Raw genomic sequence first — 20,271 nt, 5'->3', positions numbered from 1 at the left:
TTGTGTAGAAACAGACTAATGTGAGCAAAGGGATATGGCACAGAAATGAAATCTTTGGGCTGAAACTTCTGCCAGACCAGCTGACAGAAAGCTGGAAGAAGCCAAATTGTATGAGGTATTACAACCATTGAGATTGGGCCAACTGACCTGCATTGGGGCAATAGGAAGAATGTAGACTCTTTTGAAAAGGAGGCCTGAATGCTTTAGGAGTGTCCTGTTCTTCAAAATCTGCTTTATTACCCCCTAGATTAACAAATTGGCACCCCAGCTGGTATTATGGAGTATAAGAAATACAGGAAAGAGGGGGTCATTGAATTTACAATGTGGTCTTGTGTTATGGAAATAGCCATGGGCAGTGTGAAGCAGGTTTGCTGGATTACCTGCATGGAGACCAAATGGAGCCATGAGGATGAACCGTGGCTTGCAGTGGAGACCAGGTAGAGATGCGGGGACCACGAGATGGCTGCTAAGAAGAGCTACAGGCCCAGATGAAGTTTTCCAGGATTGTGAGTAACCTGCAGGAGGGGTGGAATTGGAACTCCAGAGACTTGTTGCTGGTTAGGACTTGGAGATTTATCAGTGACTAGAGTTGTTGGGCTTGGAGTTACAGAGTTTGATGTTTGCCCTGTTTAAATCGTGTACTTGTTGAATATTTTTTTGCTATGCTCAATGCCATCTTTTGCAATGTGAATGTTTATTTTATGCCATTATGGGTTTCGGGGGGATTTTTTGGTATTATGGCTCAGTTAAAAGACCTTAGATTATAGGGATGTTTGAAAAATCATTGGGATTGATAAAAACTATGGGGAGCTGGGTGTGGTGGCATACACCTTTAAATCCCAGCCCTTGGGAGGCAGAGGTAGGGGGATTGCTGTGAGTTCGAGGCACTCTGAGGCTACATAGTGAATTCCAGGTCAGCCTGAGCTAGAGTGAAGCCCTACCTTGAAGCCCCCCCTCAAAAAAAAAAAAAAACCTACGGGGAGCGACTTTAAAAGATGGACTGAGTAGCTGGGCTACCGCAGCTCAGCGTTAGCGGCTTGCAGGCATGCTACGGCCCAAGGCCCTGGCCCAGATATGTTAAGCCAAGCCAATACCGCAAGAGTCCAGAGTACCCTGTAAGTGCGTGCTACAGACCCCGGGCAGAGAGCGCCGGAGTGGGGGTGGTGCACGGCTGCCCGCGAAAGGGATGGAGGAGGCCACCGACCCAGGCCACAGCTTCGCGAGCCAGTAGCTTCTGAACAAGGAGGGATGGCTGCTGGCTTACTCAGGTTATGGGGACATGGATGCCAAGGTCACCGCGGCCATCGCCAGTAACATCTGGGCCGTGTACGACCGGAACAGGAACCAGGCATTTAATGAAGACAATCTCAAATTCATCCTCATGGACTGCATGGAGGGCCACGTAGCCATCATGCGGGTGGCCAACCCTCTGCTATGTATGTATGCCAAAGAGACTGTGGGCTTTGGAATGTTCAAGGCCAAGGCCCTGGCCTTGGTGCAGTACCAGGAGGAGCCCCCCACCCAGGTTGCAGCATCCTGACGATGCTGGTGGAAGCTGGTGCCAGAAAAGAAATCTTTCGGAGGGGCAGCGACCTGGAAAGCCTTGCTGGGCTAAGTGCTAGTGTGGGACTTTGCTTTTTCCTGAATAAATTTCAACTCCTTGGAAAAAAAAAAAAGAATGATGGACTGAATGCATTGCATTTTACAGCATGGATGTTATCAGTTTATGGAGGCCAGGGGCAGAAAGTGCTGGTTTGACTCAGGTGTTCCTCTCCCATAAATTTATGTGCTCTGGATGCTAGGTTCCCAGCTAATAGAGATTTGGGAATTAATGTCTCCTGGAGGCAGTGTATTGTTTGGGGGCCAGCTTTTGGGTATTATAGCGAGTTTCCCCTTGCCAGTGTTTGGCACACTCTCCTGTTGCTATCGCCCACCTTATGTTGGCCAGGAGGGTGATGTCCACTCTCTGCTCATGCTATCTTTTCCCCTGCCATCATGGAGCTTCCCCTCAAGTCTGTAAGCCAAAGTAAAACCATTTTTGTCCCAAAAGCTGCTCTCAGTTGGGAGATTTCTGTCAGCAATGTGAACCTGACTGCAACAAACTGACTATTAATTCCCAGGCCCAGAGTTGGGTTGGCCCAAACAGTGAGCTGTTTTGGCCAAAGAGACCCATGAAGTCCCCAAAACAACGTAAGCATTGCCAAAACACTTGTTTATCTGTCAGAGCTAAAATGGAAGACCCTATGTCTAAAGACACCACAGGCCATGGGCACAGGATATCAAATTACTATGCTGAAACCAAAAGGAAACTAGCTCCCTCCTGGCTAGCCCCCATAGTGGTGGAACACACTATGGGAGCTGCGGGAAGAAAATGTTCACAACAGCATAAATAGGCAGGGGACCCTGCAGACTATGAAGTCAACCAGCCAGACAAGAAATATACACTTGTGCAATCGTGGCACACAGCTTCTGCAGGTACCCAACTGTTCTCTGATTGGACATGAGGCCCATTCAGTGGGAAAGAAATCATACCTGATACTGGAAACTAAGTCAGACTCCTGTAGTCCAGAAACCCATACTTCACAGAAAAGCCCCCACTACTCTCTGGAGAAGAAGAATGGAATTGCACACCAAAAATCCCTCATATAACTTTGAATGCTCCCTCTAACCCAAGCTGCTCTCACTTTTGATTGGAGAAACTGCTTTATTTTAAAAATGGCAGAGAAAACAGAGGAGAGTCGAGATCCATCAATAAGATAAGAAGATAACTGACCTCCCACCAGGAGACTGGCCACCTCTTCCACATCTGCTGGGAGAACTTGCCGTGGATGGAAGGGGCGCCATCAACAGTATTCTTACTGCTAACGAAACAACCAGCTCAAGGGTGATGATGGCAGACATGGTCATCAAGCACAACCTATCAAAGCAGAAATCCAGAGGCTACAAAGAACTCAACACTAAATGAGACTGCCAACAACCCTACCATGGCTCAGGGAACATTGAAGAAGAGGGGCCAGAAAGAGTCACAGAGTGGGTAAGCATACTCTGAGGCCTGGTGTCCCTCCTCTACTACCCCACAGGGACTGATTAAGGCCTTCATGAACCCACAGTAAGTCCCATAAGCCCACAGAGGAGGGCCCTAGGGAAATAAGAACAAAGGAGAAGGAATGAAAGTGTATAATCCATAAAAAGGAAAGAAAGATCTTCCAAAGAAAATCAAACATCTTTGCTAAAATGAATCATCACTAAATAAATTTTTTAAATGACAGGGGCTAAAAAGATTAGCTCAATTGTGCTTGCCTTGCAAGAATGGGGACCTTAGTTCAATCACCAGTACCCAAGTAAAAAAAAAGCCAGGCATGGGGGATGGGGAAATGGCTTAACAGTTAAAGGTGCTTGTTTGCAAAGCTGACTGGCCTGGATTCAATTCCCCAGCACCTATATAAGGCCAGACTGGCTGTGGCCAATGCATCTGCAATCTCAATACACCTATGAAAAGGGGAGAGGAGAAGGAACCAGGAGAATCTGAAGTCCATGGGGCAGCTACGCTGACCTCCCTTTGCAGACTGACAGTTCATGGGCAGCAGCAAGAGACCCTGTCTCAAAGGTGAGGCACATATACCTCAAAGTTGTCCTCGGATCTCCACCTGCATACCCATATACAGTAAGCTCACACAAATATTTCTTTCTTAAGCCAGGCTGGTAGGCAGCACCTGTAATCTCAATGCTGGGGGACTGAGACAGGGGGATTCCCAAGGCCTGCTTGCTAGCTAGTCTAGCCTAATTAGTGAGCTACAGGTCGCTGAGAGACCCTGTCTCAAAGAAAGTGCAGCATTCCTGATGATTTCACTGAACACTGCCCCTAGCATCTACTCAGCATGCACCCCCACACATAAGTACACTCAAACAATGTATGAGGTGTGAAGTCACCCTTCACCTGGAGTCCAAGAAGATGAAGCCAACAACACTGCGATGGCAGAGATCAAGTTCTGGGATTTCAGAATTCCAGGGTAAAAGATCTAATTTTGGATGAAAACTACTGCATATTGGGCTTTTTTTTTTTTTCCAAATGAACATATCTTTTAGCTGGGCATGGTAGCACACTATAACCTCAGCACTCAGGAAGGCTGAGGCAGGATGACGAACTTTGACAACAGTCTGGGCTACATGGTAAGACCCAGCTCAGAAAAAGAGGGTGGGGAGAGAAGAAGGAGATAGCTTGGCTAATTTTTTCATGTAATTTTTTTAGTAAATAATCATTATAAAAATCAAATTAAAAACTAATTTTAAATCATCTGATTGTGCTTTCTCTAAAGAGAACCACTGGTCATCTGTTCAGGCCCAGGCATAACAACTGATCTGACCTAGATTAAACTGAAGGAACAGAAGCATGGTGACTTACCATGTCATTAAAAGGGAGTCAGAAGGGCAACAGAATGGGTAGAAAAATATGGAACCCAGCCTCAAGATCAATAATTGTTTCTATCTCAACCCCCATGCTCATAAGCACACACAAATTCTGAGATCAGTGTTCTTAATCCTTCACGTTAGCATATTCACTAAGACATTAGTCACAGCCCTAGAATCAAAGTCCCCATGGTATGTCCACATGCAAGAAAAAATCCCGGTCTTCCTGCCACTTCTGTCACTGTTTCAGAGGTTCTCCTGCTTACAAACTCTGTGCACATTGTCTACGCGACTTTGATCATTCTATTTTCTCAAGTCTTAGCTTTCATAACTGTAAAATCAGGAGAGTAGAACCTATACTTCATACAAGTTTATGGGGGACAACTAATGCATGCACAATATGAATAAAATAACCATCTGGCTATATGACACAACCGTGTAACAGCAGAGGGATTATCTCCCTAAAACATAAAGGTGTTGAATAAATCTGAAGAATGCTAATGGAAGCAAATTAAGAAGGAATGGGATAGGAGACTGTACATGTTTGTGTGGGGAGAGGAAGATCAAGGGAGAAGAAAGAATAGAGATGCCAAGAGTGAAAAACTGAAAGTTCAAAGGCAGATTTTCTGGAAAACAAAATTTACACATATAAATGTAATGAAGACTAAACTCTATTACAGAATAAGTAAAGGAAAAGAATCATGTCACCACTAACAAGACCAGAGGATGTCATTTTATCTCAAAATATAGTTACAAAATGCTAATTTATATCTAGAAAGAGAATTAAATTAGAAGTCAGGGAATTCAAGATATAAATTCTCAACTTTAAAAATCTTTGCTTGTTCTTTTGTCATTGATCAAATTACATATTCTCCAAGACATACAATATGAGACATAGATGTACTTTTTGTTTTTCTAGTAGCCATATTTTAAAGTTTACAAAAAGTTAATTTTAATCATATACTTTAATAAGTACTAGCATTTTAACATATTAATAGAAACATTAATATATTTTATATTACTTTCATACATGTATGTATGTGTATATGGATGTCAGAACACAACCTAAAGTCTCATGTTCAAGAACACTGCCTATCTTTTTTTTTTTTTGAAACAGGATCTCTCATTGGCTCAGAGCTCACCAATTAGGCTACACTGTTTGGCCAACAAGCCCCACACATTCTCCTCTCTCCACTTCCCTGCACTGGGATCAAAAGCACCTACCACAGGGACTGGAGAATGCCTCAGTGCCTAGAGATGCTAGCTTGCAAAGCCTAATGGCCCAGGTTCAATTCATCAGTACTCACATAAAGAAAGATGCACAAAGTGGCACATGTATCTGCAGTTTGTTTGGTATACACTCTCTGCCCCTTCTCTCTGAATCAAAAAATAAAAACTTTTTTTTTTTTTTTACATAAAAGTACATACCACCATGTCCACTATTTTCACACAGGATCTAGGAATCAGAACTCAATTCCTCATGCTGTGACACCAGCACTTTACCAACTGAGTTTTTCTCCCCAGTCATATATTCTTTTCTTTCTTTTCTTAAGTATCTAGGATATGGAATTTTATACCTGTAACACATCTCAATTCTGATTTGACAATTCCAATAGTTGGTAGTATTCAGTGGATGGTAGTTACAACACTGAACAGACATCACAGAGAACAGATTACTAAATTAATCCTTCCTCTGATCATCATCCACACGGCAAATACAATAGCAGGCACAAGAACACAAAAGGTTACATACAGGGCTTCCTCCCGCTTTCAGACTAATTCTGTTGTATCAGAAAAAAAAAGCTCTCTCTTCGGATGCTACAACCCTGAGGACACAGTCCACTACTAGAACACTCGTAATAGTGTGGGCAGCACAGCTATTAAGCCTTTAAGACCCATCAATGCCATGAAACTGAGATCCTTGGGAATCCAGATATCTGTGTTATTTGTTCCCATGTAGCTTCTAATTCTCAGAACACAGTACACACAACATACAAGGGCAGCTCTAGAGTTAGACTGTCTACATCTTGGTTACACTGTCTGTGTGACCTAAAGGCAGGAACTTAATCATTTATGGCTCCCTCCTTCCTCATCTTAAAAACAGGAATAACAAGATCCATTGTTCATAAGGTTGTTTTGAAGACTAGGTGAGGTGATATATTTAGTGTACTAGTTATTATTATGTACAGAACATAAGAGTAAGCACTTAATAAATCTTACCAACTATTAGTTTATGGCCATTAAATGTTACATGAATGAATCTTAATTTCCAGTTGCTGCCATGTTGTATTACAAAAACCTTTGGAGGTTTTAAAAATTATTATATTGTATTGAGACAGGATCTTGTGTAGCCCAGGCTGGCCTCAACTCACATAGGATGACCTGGAATTTCTGATCCTTTTGTCTTTACCTCTGGAATGCTAGGAGTACAGGTGTCTGACTCTATGTCCAGTGTTATGCCATACTAGTGATAAAACCCAGAGCTTTATGCATGCTAGCTATGTACCCTGTCAACCTGAGTTTATATCCTGAGCCCCAAAAATCTTGAGCTTTCTGGGATGGGAGTGTAGTTCAATGGTAGAACACTTACCTAGTATGTTTAAGAACCTAGGTTTGATCCCAAAAATCACAAAAGAAAATTTAAGTTTATAAACCATATCATCTTTGTCTTACATTTTAAAATCATTATCATCCAAAAGAAAAGGTGTCCAGGGCTAAAGAGACAGCTCAGTGGATAAAGTGTTGCTCTGCAAACCTGAGTGGCTGCGTTTAGATCCCCCGCATCCATTTTGAGCCAAAGCTGAGACAGGCATCTGTAATCCTGGCACACTTGTGTTAAGAAGGAAGGAAGAGACAGAATTCTCAGGAAGCTCCCCAGCCAGGTAGTCTAGCAAGCCCCAGTGACCAGCGAGTGATGATGACAAGGTGAAAGTTGAAGACTGACGTATGTAATTTACTGTCTGATCTCCACACATGCACAACAGCATGCAAGCGCATGCACACACGCACGTGCGCACGTGCATACACACACACACACACACACACACACACACACACACACACACACAGGTTTCCACTTTGAATATCCCTTTTAGTGAATGGAACTACTTTTGGTAGTCATGCCCTGTATTTCACAATATAGGCTAGAGTGTAATTAACAGATCTTGCATCTATAAACACTTGTGATCAAAGTAGAAGACACTCAAGCAATTAGTATTGATGAGAAAGTTTAACATAAACCATCTTTTGCTGCACTGTCACACTGAAAATGCCCATCCTGCACTCTCAATCAGGTCATAAGTGACTAGAGGAAAGCAGTCATCACTCTCCTCCACAGTCCTCAGACATGACACTTTATAGTGGGGTGCCCTGAGGAACATAATCAAGGCACTGTAGAGAGTGAGTTCACATACCAACCTATAACAAGAAAATCTTATAAGGCATATAACAATAAGGCAAAAACAATCTGTAAGTGTGAGGCAATGGACTAATATACCAAAAACAACTAACAATAGCAGGAAATTTCAAGAATAATGCAGAGCTGAAAGCTATAAGAGAATTCACCTGCATGAAAGCAATAAGAAAAAAAGTAAGATAAATTAAGAATAGGGTTTTGAGAAAATAATGGTCAAAGCATGGCACTAAAAAAATTAAATGAACTATGAAAGAAAGGATATCATACTATAGCCAAAGTAAAATTATAGGTAGTGGCACATCTAATACAGTTTTAAAGTCTGGCTGATGGAGTCCAAATTTAGCATTCCATTCAATACTAGTATTATTATTATTGTTGTTGTTATTACATTGGCCTAAGCTACAAAAGATATAAAGAAAAAGAGCGTGTGTGTGTGTGTGTGTGTGTGTGTGTGTGTGTGTGTGTGTGCTGGAGAGATGGCTTAACAGTTAAAGGTGCTTGCCTCTGAAGCCAGAGGACCCAGGTTTGATTCCCCAGTATCCACATAAGCCAGATGTACAAGGGGGTGCATGCATCTGGAGTTCATTTGCAGTGGATAGAGGCTGTGGTGTGGCCATTCTCTGCCTGTCTCTCCTCTCTCTCTGCTTGCAAATAAATAAAATTTTTTAAAAGAGAATATATGGTCCTGACTCTACAGGAGCTTACAATGAATTTAAGGAAAAGAAAACTGACTAGTAGTTCACATGCAAAAAATAAGACTGAGCTAAATTATCAGAAAAGGACTTGTAGGTGGAGCAGGACTCAAGTTAAGTCTCCAGGCAGAAACATCTTAGACAGTGGGATGGTGGGAGGCAAAGAATGCACCAGCATTCTCAAGAACGAGAGGAGGGGGACCCAGCATGAGCAGCACAGCAAGGCTGGGGAGGGTATAAGGCAAAGTCAGGTCATGGAAGAACTTGAATCCCAGGTGACATGTGTTTTCTTATTCACACAGATATAAGAGACACAGAAGCCTCTTCACTGGTGCACAGCTCAAGGAGAGCTGTTTTCCTAGGGTTGGGGGTAGAGAATAATACCAAGTGACCAACTGTTAACGGGTATGAAGTTTCTTGTAGGGTTGGAAAATGTTCTCAAATTAGATTATCATAATGTTTGGAAACACTATTATTGTTAAAAACATTGACTTGTATGCTTTAAACGGGTTAACTTGATGTGGTAAATGTGGATTGTATCTCAATTAAGCTGTTAAAATAATTAATTGTATACCTTTGTCCCTTGTATGTCACTATCCAAAGATAGAACATTAATAAAGGCAGGGTGTGGCAACACATACCTATTATCTACCTTTGGGAAGAGAGGGGTGAAAACTGATACTCAAGAGTTCCAGGGCAGCCTGAACTACACAGTGATCTATCCAAGAGCTGTTAAGGGTGGTCATCAAGTATGGACAAGGCCCTTGGTTCATCCCTAGCACCACACATACTCAGAGACGGAGGGAGGGAGGGAGACGGTTGAGTGCTGTGAGGTGCTCAGAATGAATGACCTAAAATGTGAAAGATTCATGGAGGTCACACCCTAGTCAGATGAAGGAATCCTTTTAGTTTAAACCTGAGAGCCTGTTTCTTCATGAACCCTTTGAGAGCAACTGAACACACTGAAGACCAATATTGTCTGATTTTCCTTATGTCTGACTTTGCATGAATTTCACCCCCTCTTTCATTACCCACAAGTCTTTTAAGAGGTCAAACTACTCATTCCTGTTCTTACTTGAACAAGTTTAATTGGTAACTATCTTTTAAGAGTTGTACCCATCACTAATTTAATAGAACAGAACCATCTTCTTTATTAAAGATGTTCTTGACATCAAATATGTCTAAACCCGAATGTAAAGATGGGAGTCCAGTAGATAGATCTCCAGTCATTCATAAAGTATCTATTAAGGACCTTCTGTGTGCCAAGTACCACAGCAGTTCCTGAAGTTGGTGGCAAGGGCAGAACCCACAAAGAACACACGAAGACCCACTCAGCAGCTAAGTATGTGAAACTAGATCCTGAAGAAACATCAGACTAGAGATCAAATGTGAAGGTTTCCCAAGATAAGAGCTGTGGATACAGTAAGCCTTCTGAAGGAGCTTTAGAAAGAAAGCACGGGATACATCAGGATGCCTAACAGCTATGACATAAGGGCCCAGGGCCACGGCTGCCAGTCCTAGCTCTGCCAGTCTACATTAGGAACATACATCTCAGCTTCATCATTTGCAAAATGCAACAGCATGCCATGAGGACTCAACCACAACACAAACATGTAAGAGCAGCTGGCACACAGTAGGGCACTTTGTTAGTGATTGTTAAATAAATAAAGATACTACTGAGGTCACTCATGAGCCATGATATGAAATAGCTAGATAGGTAACTCATCAATGGCAAGAACCTGAGCACAGTTACCAACAGTAAAACTAAAACCCAAAAGTTCCCACAATGACCATTACATCAAAAGTGAGCTGAGAAATCTGGTGTTTAATTTTCAGAGTGGTCTCAGACAACAGATATTACTCCCCACCCCTCTTCTAGAACTGATCATTGAAGCTCAGCAAGATCAGGCCACACAGCTTTTAAGTGTAGATCTATTCTGATTCCAGAGCACACTCTCTTAACCATCAGACTATGATGTCACCAGGCTACACTAGGTGATATACAGGGGATGGACAAAGGCATAATGTCCAATCCAATCTCCTAATCTCTAGGCCAAATGAATTAGATAACTCCAAAAAGGAAAGATTTTAAAAGGCCCTTTAAATGTAATCAAGTAGGATTTCAGAAACCAGGGGATGTAGAGATGCAGCCTTAGACAGTAAAAACTGGGCACAGAACCATCTCATCCAAACAATGTTCTTAAGCAAGTGGTGACAGGCTCCACAAACAACAGCTGCAACTGCTGGTGTCTGAACAATGCTGGTGTGTGTGTGATGCACAAAGCACACTTGGCCACTCAGGGGCTTGCCCCACCCACCAAAGCTTTCACAAACAAATCCACCACAGGCTGCAGTGTTTTCACATACAAAGGACAGTGTGCTTCTAAGTAATAATATTATAAGAAAACCCAGTGCCCAGTGGCTTATCTGCAAAGGCTTGTTCCACTGGCCCTCTGGTCTGTTCCATCAGTGAATACCCCAGAGTAGAACATGAGGAATCCCTATTAGCAACTGATGCACCTGGAAGGCAAGCTGCTGAAACTACAGCTAAATCAACACTGCATCAGTCACTAGAGCACACCATCTTCAAATACGTAGATTTAAAAATTCAAAATATTCTGTTTGGATTCTCAAACAATACTGTCCTGTGTACCAACCTTTATCACTTACATATCCCTCCACACACTTCCCTACACCAGTCTCCCCAGACCCAGGAAGTATCTACCTAGAATGTAGTCCTATCTATTCTAATACCTCCCACACTCTCATTTTTTAAACTTATTTATTTGAGAGAGAAAATGGGGGAGTGTGAATGTGGGTGTATGGACATGCCAGGGCCTCTTGCCACTGCAAACAAACTCCAGATGCATGTGCCACTATGTGTACCTGGCTTTATGTGGGCATTAGGGCACTGAAAACAAGCCATCAGACTTTGCAAACACATACCTTTCACAGTTAAGCCACCTCTCCAGCTTCTCACAATCTCATTTCTAAACTCACTACTCTCCATCCCAATTCTGACTCTCTTTCCAGAGGCTGCCTGAGAAATACCTTTCTTACTGTGTATAAACTCATCTATCTCTTCCACTATTCCCTTAGAAAGTATTCCTTCCATCTCCCTGATGCAGCACATCCATACTGCTTCCTAGATCCCTTCTCCTTCTACCTTTCATCTTCCACCTTCCCCTGACAGACCACAGCTTCCAGGTGAGTCTCTCACTCTCATTCCCCTACACTTTCCCTTTCCCAGGAGAGTTCAGAATCCCACACACGCTGCTCCACCTGCTCCCCACACATTTACCGGCTTCCTTCAGTGAGTCTAGCACCTGCATCACCACCTCAGCACTTTTATTAAAAGGGCACAAACATCAAAAGAATTGGATGGAAGTACACAAACATTCCCAACCAATGATAATGACATTTCACTATCTCTGGTAACCCTGGCCAATACAAACAGGGAAACAAATGAGTCTCAGGAATGAATTCAGGGCTGAGGAGATATCTCAGTTGGTAAAATGCTTGTCTTGCAAGCACGAAGAGTTCAATCCTGAGAGCACATGTTTTGTTTTGTTTTTTTTTAAAGGGTGTGGTGATGCTTGCTTGTAATCCTAGCACTGGAGAGGTAGAGCCAGATAGAGCCTATGGCTCCTGGACAGCTACTCTAGCCTAAGTGGGGAGTTTGAAGTGAATGCCCTGTCTCAAAAAGAAGTGAACAGCATACATGAGGTAATACCCAAGGTTGTCCTCTGGCCTCCACATACACACACAATGGGCATGTGCACCCAAACACATACAAACATGTATATACATGTGTACACACATCACACATATGCATGTCAAACAAAACCAAGAAGGTGGACTGCATCTAAAAAAATGACATGAAAACACACAAACATATATGCCTGCAAACATGCAAAGAATTTTTTAAAAAATCAAAGTAAGGTGAGGTTTGGGATGAGGTTAACCTCAGGAATGTGCAGATATCTTTCTAATTTAAGTATTAAGGTTCAATTTTAAGATGTCTGAAAGTCTCTTTAGACTAATGAAGAGACTTGATGGGTAGCTGCAAATGCTACCAGTCACAGTAAGATGTGATATACATGGAGTGTATCCATTTGTCAAAACCGTCATATATGATGTTCTCACTCACATGTGGATCCTAGCTTCAAATGTTTAGATTTCTGCATCTCAGATTGTAAATAATCCCTCAAAAAAAAAAAAAAAACCCAGTACAGTTAGAATCATGACAATGTGCATTGGAGGTGCACAGACTAAATGAGAATGGCACTGCTGATTAAAGCTAAAGTTGTTATTGGGTGCATGAGGGTTCACCACAGTATTCTCTTTATATTACCTTTGACATTTCCTAGAATACAGGTTTTACCCATTTCCTGCACTTGTCATGATCAATCCCACATCCTTTATGGCTTCAACATCTTCCAATGCTTCAATCCCAGTGTTTACCACAGGTTTTAAGATAAGCCTAGGTTGGGCATCTTTTGGACACTCAAGTGTTCCATTGCCCAGAACTTCTTTCTAGATCTACTTTCTTCCTCACTGAGTGCTCTCTTCCAGGCTCTTGCTAGTGCAGTGTTTCTGATTGCTACTGCGGGGCCCATCGCAAGTGCCTGCCTACCTGCCTAGTCATGGCTATATGTTGCAGACACAGGTATTTACTAAGACTGCCTCCCCTATAAATGCTAGAATGGGTGATTTCCTGTTTTAAATACATCATTTGTATCGGCATAGAAAAATGGTACTCTAGGGTCTAGGGTTTCATGGGTTACAATGGATTCATGCTTAGTACAATTCAAGTAAACAAAATAAATTATTCAGTGACAGAAACAGTTCCATCAGGCATTCATAAGCATGCCAGACTCTGTTAATAAGTACTTCTGAGTTATGATATTTTACTTTTCTGAAATTTTATGAGACAAGTATTATTCCTATCTGGCTTTTTTCAGTTAGTTTGTTTGTTTTTTACACAAATTAGGTTCATATGATAGATAACACTATTTTTCCCCTACTGTGGCAGTATGGATAAAAACCAGGGCATTACTACCACTGAGCTACATCTCCAGCCCTTGGTGTTTCGAGACAGGGTTTCACTAAATAATATCAGCTAGCTTTGAATTTTCTATGTAGCTCAGGCTGGCTTTGAGCTCCTGATCCCCCCCCTCTTCAGCTTGTAAATACTAGGACTAGAGGCATGTACCACCACGTCAGGAAGATCACTCATTTTTAATAGCCATTAGTATTGCCCAATAAATGAGGAGAGGACACACTTGTAATGGAGTAATTATATGGAAGTAGTGATCTGAGAGTTCAAAGATCTAGACCTGCCTTGATTAACTAGGTTACCATCACTGAGTCTCAGTAATCCCACTAGTCTAGTTCTCTTCTCACTACAGTACTTGTACAACTCAAATAAAATAATGCATGTGAAATGGGAAAGAGCAATTGAACTTGAAGTCAAGGGGACCTGAGGTCCTAGGCTCAGCTCTGATCTTTACTAAACATGCAACTTTGTACAAATCAATCCTATAGGTTCTTTCAGGCATGTCTGTTCTCCTGACAAGTACCCACTAGATACTTATTTGCTAGACATTCTGCTAGAATTAGTGGCACAAAGTGAGGATGACAGATAGTCTCCAGTCTACACAGAACTTATAGCCTACAGGGAAATACAGATGAGTAAAAACCAATTCTATCTGAGCAGGTTAAGTGTTCACACAGAAGAAGATATAAAGGCACCTAATCCAGATTTAAGGGTCAAGGAATACTTTCTAAAGGAAATGACTTCCACTCTGAGACTGAAAAGATGAGGGGGAATTAATCAGACAAAGAAATAAAGACTTCCAAAGCAGAGGGAAGAAGGTCAAAGACCTGGGCCCAAAGGAAGTTTTAGCATTGGAGTCTAAAGAAGAGTGTATTTTCCCATTTATTTGTGAAGGGTATTTTTTTAAAGTATGTCTAGGGGAATCTCTCTGTACAACTTCTTAAAACTTCATGTAAATCTACAATTTCAATAATTTTAATCAATAGAAAGCATACAAGGAAACACTGCAAACTGTGACTCAGCTGCCATTCAACAAAACTTTTAATCAACTGTATAAGTACATTTCTACAGAAAGAAAGCAAGTGAAGTTGTTATAATAGAAATACAGCTACTAGAGACAACAAATGATTATACTTCAAGAGTTGGTCAAAAGTTAAAAAATCAGATTGAGAAGATAGGTCAGTTGGTCAAGTGCTTGCCTCTCAAGTATGAGGCCTAAATTCAATCCCAGTATCTACCCAGCCAGATGGGGTGGTGTTTGCCTGTAATCCAAGTGCTGGGGAGAAACAGGAGGATCCCGGGGCTCACTGCTTAGCAGTCTAGCCTAAATAGTGAGCCCCACGCCAATGAGAGATACAAGCAGAGAGAACACCGAGGAATTTTTACACACCCGCGGTGCTTATTCTCTGGCCTCCACACATATGTTCATGTGTACCCCCCCCCCAAACCCACACAAACGCCTACACACAATTTCAAAAAGGTAGAAAATCATGGTTCAGTACCTTTCACATCTGGTCGATACTGTAGTCCATCATCTTTCTTTCCCAACAAACTTGTATCATCTGTATCTGAAAGACAAAGCAGGTATCAAGTTAACAAGCCTAATGCTAAAGTCACACTAAGGAGCTAGCTCCCAATTACTGCAATCACAGCAGGTCCTCCCTAACTCTGCCCACCTACGCTGTTCTCATGTTTCACCATCCTCTTGTTTTATTTGACAGACAACACTGTATATATTTATCATGAATAAAATTATATGTTGAAGCATGACACACCATGGAAGGAGTTCCACCATTTTAGTCATCAATTGTCCCTTTTCTGTCTCAGGTCCTAGTGCATGCCAGGTATATGTATAAAATGAACAGTCTTTCCTTACTTGGACTTACTTTAAAAGTCTTCCTGGGATAAACTAAAATAGCATTGTTCCTTAGAAAAAGGGATTTTCCTCTCTCCAAGGAGCAATGATCTCAAGATTTACCTTCTCTGACCACTGCTTTTCTTACACACATCTGATTAAGATTAATATGGAATCTCTGCTACATTATCAAACAACATTCACTGTTTTTTTCTTTTTGGTAAAAGAAATGAGTTGCATTTGGACTGGGTAACACTGAAAAGGAACTATCGATAAGCATCTTCTGGGAGGCACAAGCTTCAGCCTCCAATACGTAGTGGGAAGATACAATTCAGTATGGATGGAAAAATCATGGAAGAGACTAAAATTTTAAAAAAATGAAGTCCAACTACTCTAAAACAGTTTAAAGCTGAATAAATTTCAATTAGAATTCTCAAGCTTTCCGGCCAACTGCTCTGAGTTTGGTATTCCAGGAAGGACCATTCAAATACCCCATCTAACCTCTAAATGCCAGCCCAAAACATAATGTAAATTGTATTTCAAGACCAAAGCCAAGTTCCCTGCTGGGAAATGGCTTCCTCTATCACGCCCATATCTACCCTTCCTAGAGACTCCAAGGAGCTTCGTGTATACTATAGCAACTCAGTGCAGAGCTTGTGCAGTCAGATGAGAGGTATGTCACAGCAATCCATTACTCACACAAAGTACCAAACTCTGCTCTACAACCTTCTGCCTTGGCTCAGATAGAAGCATATCTCTTTAGTAAACCCAAAAGGGGCATGGGTATGAGGATGTGGAACTAGTAAGCAGGAAAGGTGTATGACTGTGGTCCATACAAAAGTGCCTGGCCCACATGTGGTCCTAGGAAAAGGATCCATTATCCCAGCCCACCTCTGTATACTGAGGGAAAAATACTAAAACCACTCATTTATATGACTGGTGATATTTCTAGTAGGGATGAAAAATAAAAACTCATTCTTACATGGTATTATGTCTTCTAAACCATGATAAAAATGAAGGCAAATAGAATTCAAAACTGAAGGGAGTAATTGTTCTTTTTGTTTATTTATTGGGGAGGGACAAGCCAGGGTCTCCTGCCACTGCAACCGAATGACAGACACATTCAACACTTTTTGTGTCTGGCTTTATTTATATGGGTACTAAGGAATCTAGCCTAGGCCAACAGGCTTTGAAAGCAAGCATCTTTAACTGCTGATCCATCTCTGCAGTCTGGGATTAATTTTTTTATATGCTACAATAGTACACTAAAAACTGCAACTCACGTAACATGTATGGGGCAAAAGCTATAAAAATGTATGAGAATATAAATACTATGCCCTAAAAATGTTCAAAAATAATATGGCCAATGCATAGTTTTATTGTAATTGAAGTAAGGTGCCTCACTCTTAGCTGTAAGCAAATATGAGATGACCTCAGAACTATAAATCTGAATACTGATTTGGATACATACACATCCATGTTGGGATACATGCAAGGATAACTTAGTTACTATATGAGCAAGAAGCATACCTTGAGAAGACAAAATAATAATTTAAAATCTAAGTAACAGAAGAAATGCTGAGTTGTACAGTAAAAAAAGAATATCAAGTTTATGGCCGAGCATGGTAGCACACGCCTTTAATCCCAGCACTCAGGAGGCAGAGGTAGGAGGATCACCATGATTTTAAAGCCACCCTGAGACTACGTGGTGAATTTCGGGTCAGCCTGGGCTAGACTGGGGAGTGAGACCCCACCTCAAAAAACCAAAATATAAAAATAAAGATTATATTAAGTTTCAAAGATTTCTCATTTTATAAGTTTAAAGCATTACAAAGTAAGATTCATACATGTACTATTAAAGATAAATTTTATATAGGGATAGAATAGGTTTTACCTGTACAATGGCCAAGATGCCTTATATCAATTTGTTCTTGCTTTATACAAGATGCTTCTCGAACAAAGCAGGGATTGTTATAGGAACTCCCATCAGAAGCACACACAGGATTAAAACTGTATCCACTGCAATCTATATTACATACACACCTGTTAGAAAAGACAAACAATTACCTATATTTTACATGCAAAAAAGGTGTTTTACAATGCTGCTCTAACAAAAATATAGCTATTCTCTTTTCTCTGCTTTTTGTTACAAAAATTAAACATATTTGTTACTTTGTGTCACTGATAGAATCTTAAGCAAATTCAACACTCAGCTAAAAATTTATTTCAGGTGAAAATTTGGAGATAGTTTCACCTAGAATTACTACTCTGGTGGTCACATTTTTAAAAATATTTTATTTATTTATTTACAAGCAGTTAGGAAGGGAAGGGAAGGGAAGAGAGATAATGGGTACATCAGGGCCTCTCGACATTGCAAACTGCAGGTGCAAGCACTACTTTGTGCATCTGGTTTACATGAGTACTGGGGAATCAAACCCAGGTCATCAGGTTTTACAAGAAAGCGCCTTTAAGGGTTGAGCCATCTCTCCAACCCATGATCATATTTAGTTCACATAATCAGAGCTACCCAATGTCAGAATGATAACTTGGAAGTAGAAAACATAGAATTGTGTCCTAATTCAAAGATCAAAATTTGTGCCAGGCATGGTGGCACATGCCTTTAATCCCAGTACTCAGGAGGCAGAGGTAGGAGGACTGACATGAGTTCAAGGCCACCCTGAGACTACATAGTGAATTCCAGGTCAGCCAGGGCCAGAGTGAGATCCTATGCGGGAGGGGGACCAAAATTTGTATCCTCAAAGTCTTATTTTATTACCTGTAAAATAGAAATAATAATGTACCTATCCTACTAAGTGGGAAGATTTAAAGATATAATCAACAGAAAACATGTTTCACAGTATAGTGGAGAAGCTCCATGATGCATCACTATTACCACAGCAGGTGGTAACAGCAGAAGGAGAGTGAGCCAACTAGCACTGGCAAGTTAGGCTAATAAACCTCAAGGTCCACCCTCAGTGACACACTCTCCAATGAGGCTCCACCTCCAAATTACCATCAGCTGGGCATCAAGCATTCAGAACACATGAGTTTATGGGGGACCCCGATCCGTGCTGCCACAGTGGAGTACATGGGGGGACCTGATTCACACCACCACAGTGGAGTGTACGGGGGGCACCTGATTCACACCACCACAGTGGAGTGTATGGGGGGGGCACCTGATTCACACCACCAGTGGAGTGTACGGGGGCACCTGATTCACACCACCACAGTGGAGTGTATGGGGGACCTGATTCACACCACCACAGTGGAGTGTACGGGGGGCACCTGATTCACACCACCACAGTGGAGTGTACGGGGGGCACCTGATTCACACCACCATAGGCACCTCTCTCCAGAAGACTAACCCTAGTGGAGGGATGCAATACATGGTCTCTAGCAGCACACTGCACTAGGAACCTACACTAACCTTCCTGCTGTAAACACCACACAATACTGTATAATCCACTTTAAAACATCCTCTTACATACATGCACAAACTGGTAATAAAACAAGGAATATTCAGAACAAAAGTTAAATGAAGACAGCAACAAAGAAGGCTCAACTGAGCTCCTAAGGCTGGTTTTAGGCCTTGAATGCATTTATCAATCTGGGTAAATTCAGTTATCTACTTTTTGATTTTGTGTGCCTCTGGGAACATGAGACAAATAACAATGACCCACATACGCAGTCAAGTCTGGAGCGCTTCAAGAGGCTATAGGCCCTGGCATGAAAGTTAACTAGAACTGAATGGACATATTCCAAAGGACCTGGCTTTGAAGCAGGGCTATTCTAAGCTGTGACAATGAAAATAAGAAAGAAAAATATCTCCCCTGAAAATTCAAAACCACAAGCCAGCTCTCTCATGGGTAATTACAACTTAAAATACTACTTGATTGTTCTAAAAATTCTCCAGTCCAGAATTTAAAAAGCCAAAAACTGCAAGGGGATCTGGACAAAGACCAGATACAAATGAGATCATTTCTAGAAAAACCCTGTTTCATTAATTCTCTACAGATATAGTCCTGAGAATGCATAAGCAACCCCCCAAAAGCACACTCATGTGTGTGCACACACACATACACACACACCCCAAACAAGAAAATGCATCATTAGGTGAAACAAACTTTCAAAAGAACCAACCAGATCTTCCATTAATCAATCATGTTTTACTGAAAACAAACAAACAAAAAACATTTGACAGTGGGACACATAAAGGGTAACAGATAAATGAAAGACCAAAGAAACATCTCAGATCACAGCAGTCAAGAAAATATAATGTGTGAAAAATAGGTTGAGAGATATGGAGAACAGCTAAAAGACCAAATAAAACCCAAGGTTGCCAGGTGTGGTGGTGCATGCCTTTAATCCCAGCACTCAGAAGGCAGAGGAGAGGTAGGAGAAGCATCATCATTACTGCGAGTTTGAGGCCAGCCTGAGACTACATAGTGAATTCCAGGTCAGACTGAGCTAGAGTCAGACCCTACCTCAGAAGGAAACTGGGTAATGATTCCAATAATTTCTCTTCAAACTCTCTAAAATTAAAAGAAAACTCAAAATAATCTCAAACAAATTCTTAGGGAAAAAATGATTCCATACAATGAATAGTAGAATTTTATCAACCAAAAAAGGAGAGACTATCTTGAAAGCAACCAGAAAGATAAATTCAAAAAAGTCAAGAATAAAACAGAAGCTGAATTCAAAAGCAATACTGAAGCCAATTACTTATGGTCAAAAGAAAGTGAAATAATAGCTGAAAAGTGCTAAGATAAGACAAAATTATAACGAGAAGCATCTTAAAAAAATAAGGGGAAATAGAAGTCAGAAAAGTAATAGTTTAAGTTTG

The 20,271-nt window shown here is 41.3% G+C and overlaps 1 protein-coding gene and 1 pseudogene across 1 annotated transcript in view; one reads left to right on the top strand and one right to left on the bottom strand.

Annotated features, from left to right (window-relative positions):
* The window catches only part of Tmeff1 (transmembrane protein with EGF like and two follistatin like domains 1), a 120,311-nt gene that overhangs the window by 27,369 nt on the left and 72,671 nt on the right, over positions 1-20,271 (bottom strand). Inside the window, exons 6-7 of the mRNA XM_045157864.1 lie at positions 17,323-17,471; positions 15,076-15,141 (exon numbers count right to left, since the gene is read on the bottom strand). Coding sequence (XP_045013799.1) covers positions 15,076-15,141; positions 17,323-17,471 — 215 coding nt within the window. The remainder of the gene's footprint in view (positions 1-15,075; positions 15,142-17,322; positions 17,472-20,271) is intronic.
* LOC101606765 lies at positions 1,046-1,540 on the top strand (annotated as a pseudogene).

This window comes from Jaculus jaculus, chromosome 1, assembly GCF_020740685.1.
Source record: "Jaculus jaculus isolate mJacJac1 chromosome 1, mJacJac1.mat.Y.cur, whole genome shotgun sequence".
Lineage (NCBI taxonomy): Eukaryota > Metazoa > Chordata > Mammalia > Rodentia > Dipodidae > Jaculus > Jaculus jaculus.
Note: the sequence above shows the minus strand (reverse complement) of the source record. Positions and strands in the feature narration are given on the sequence as shown.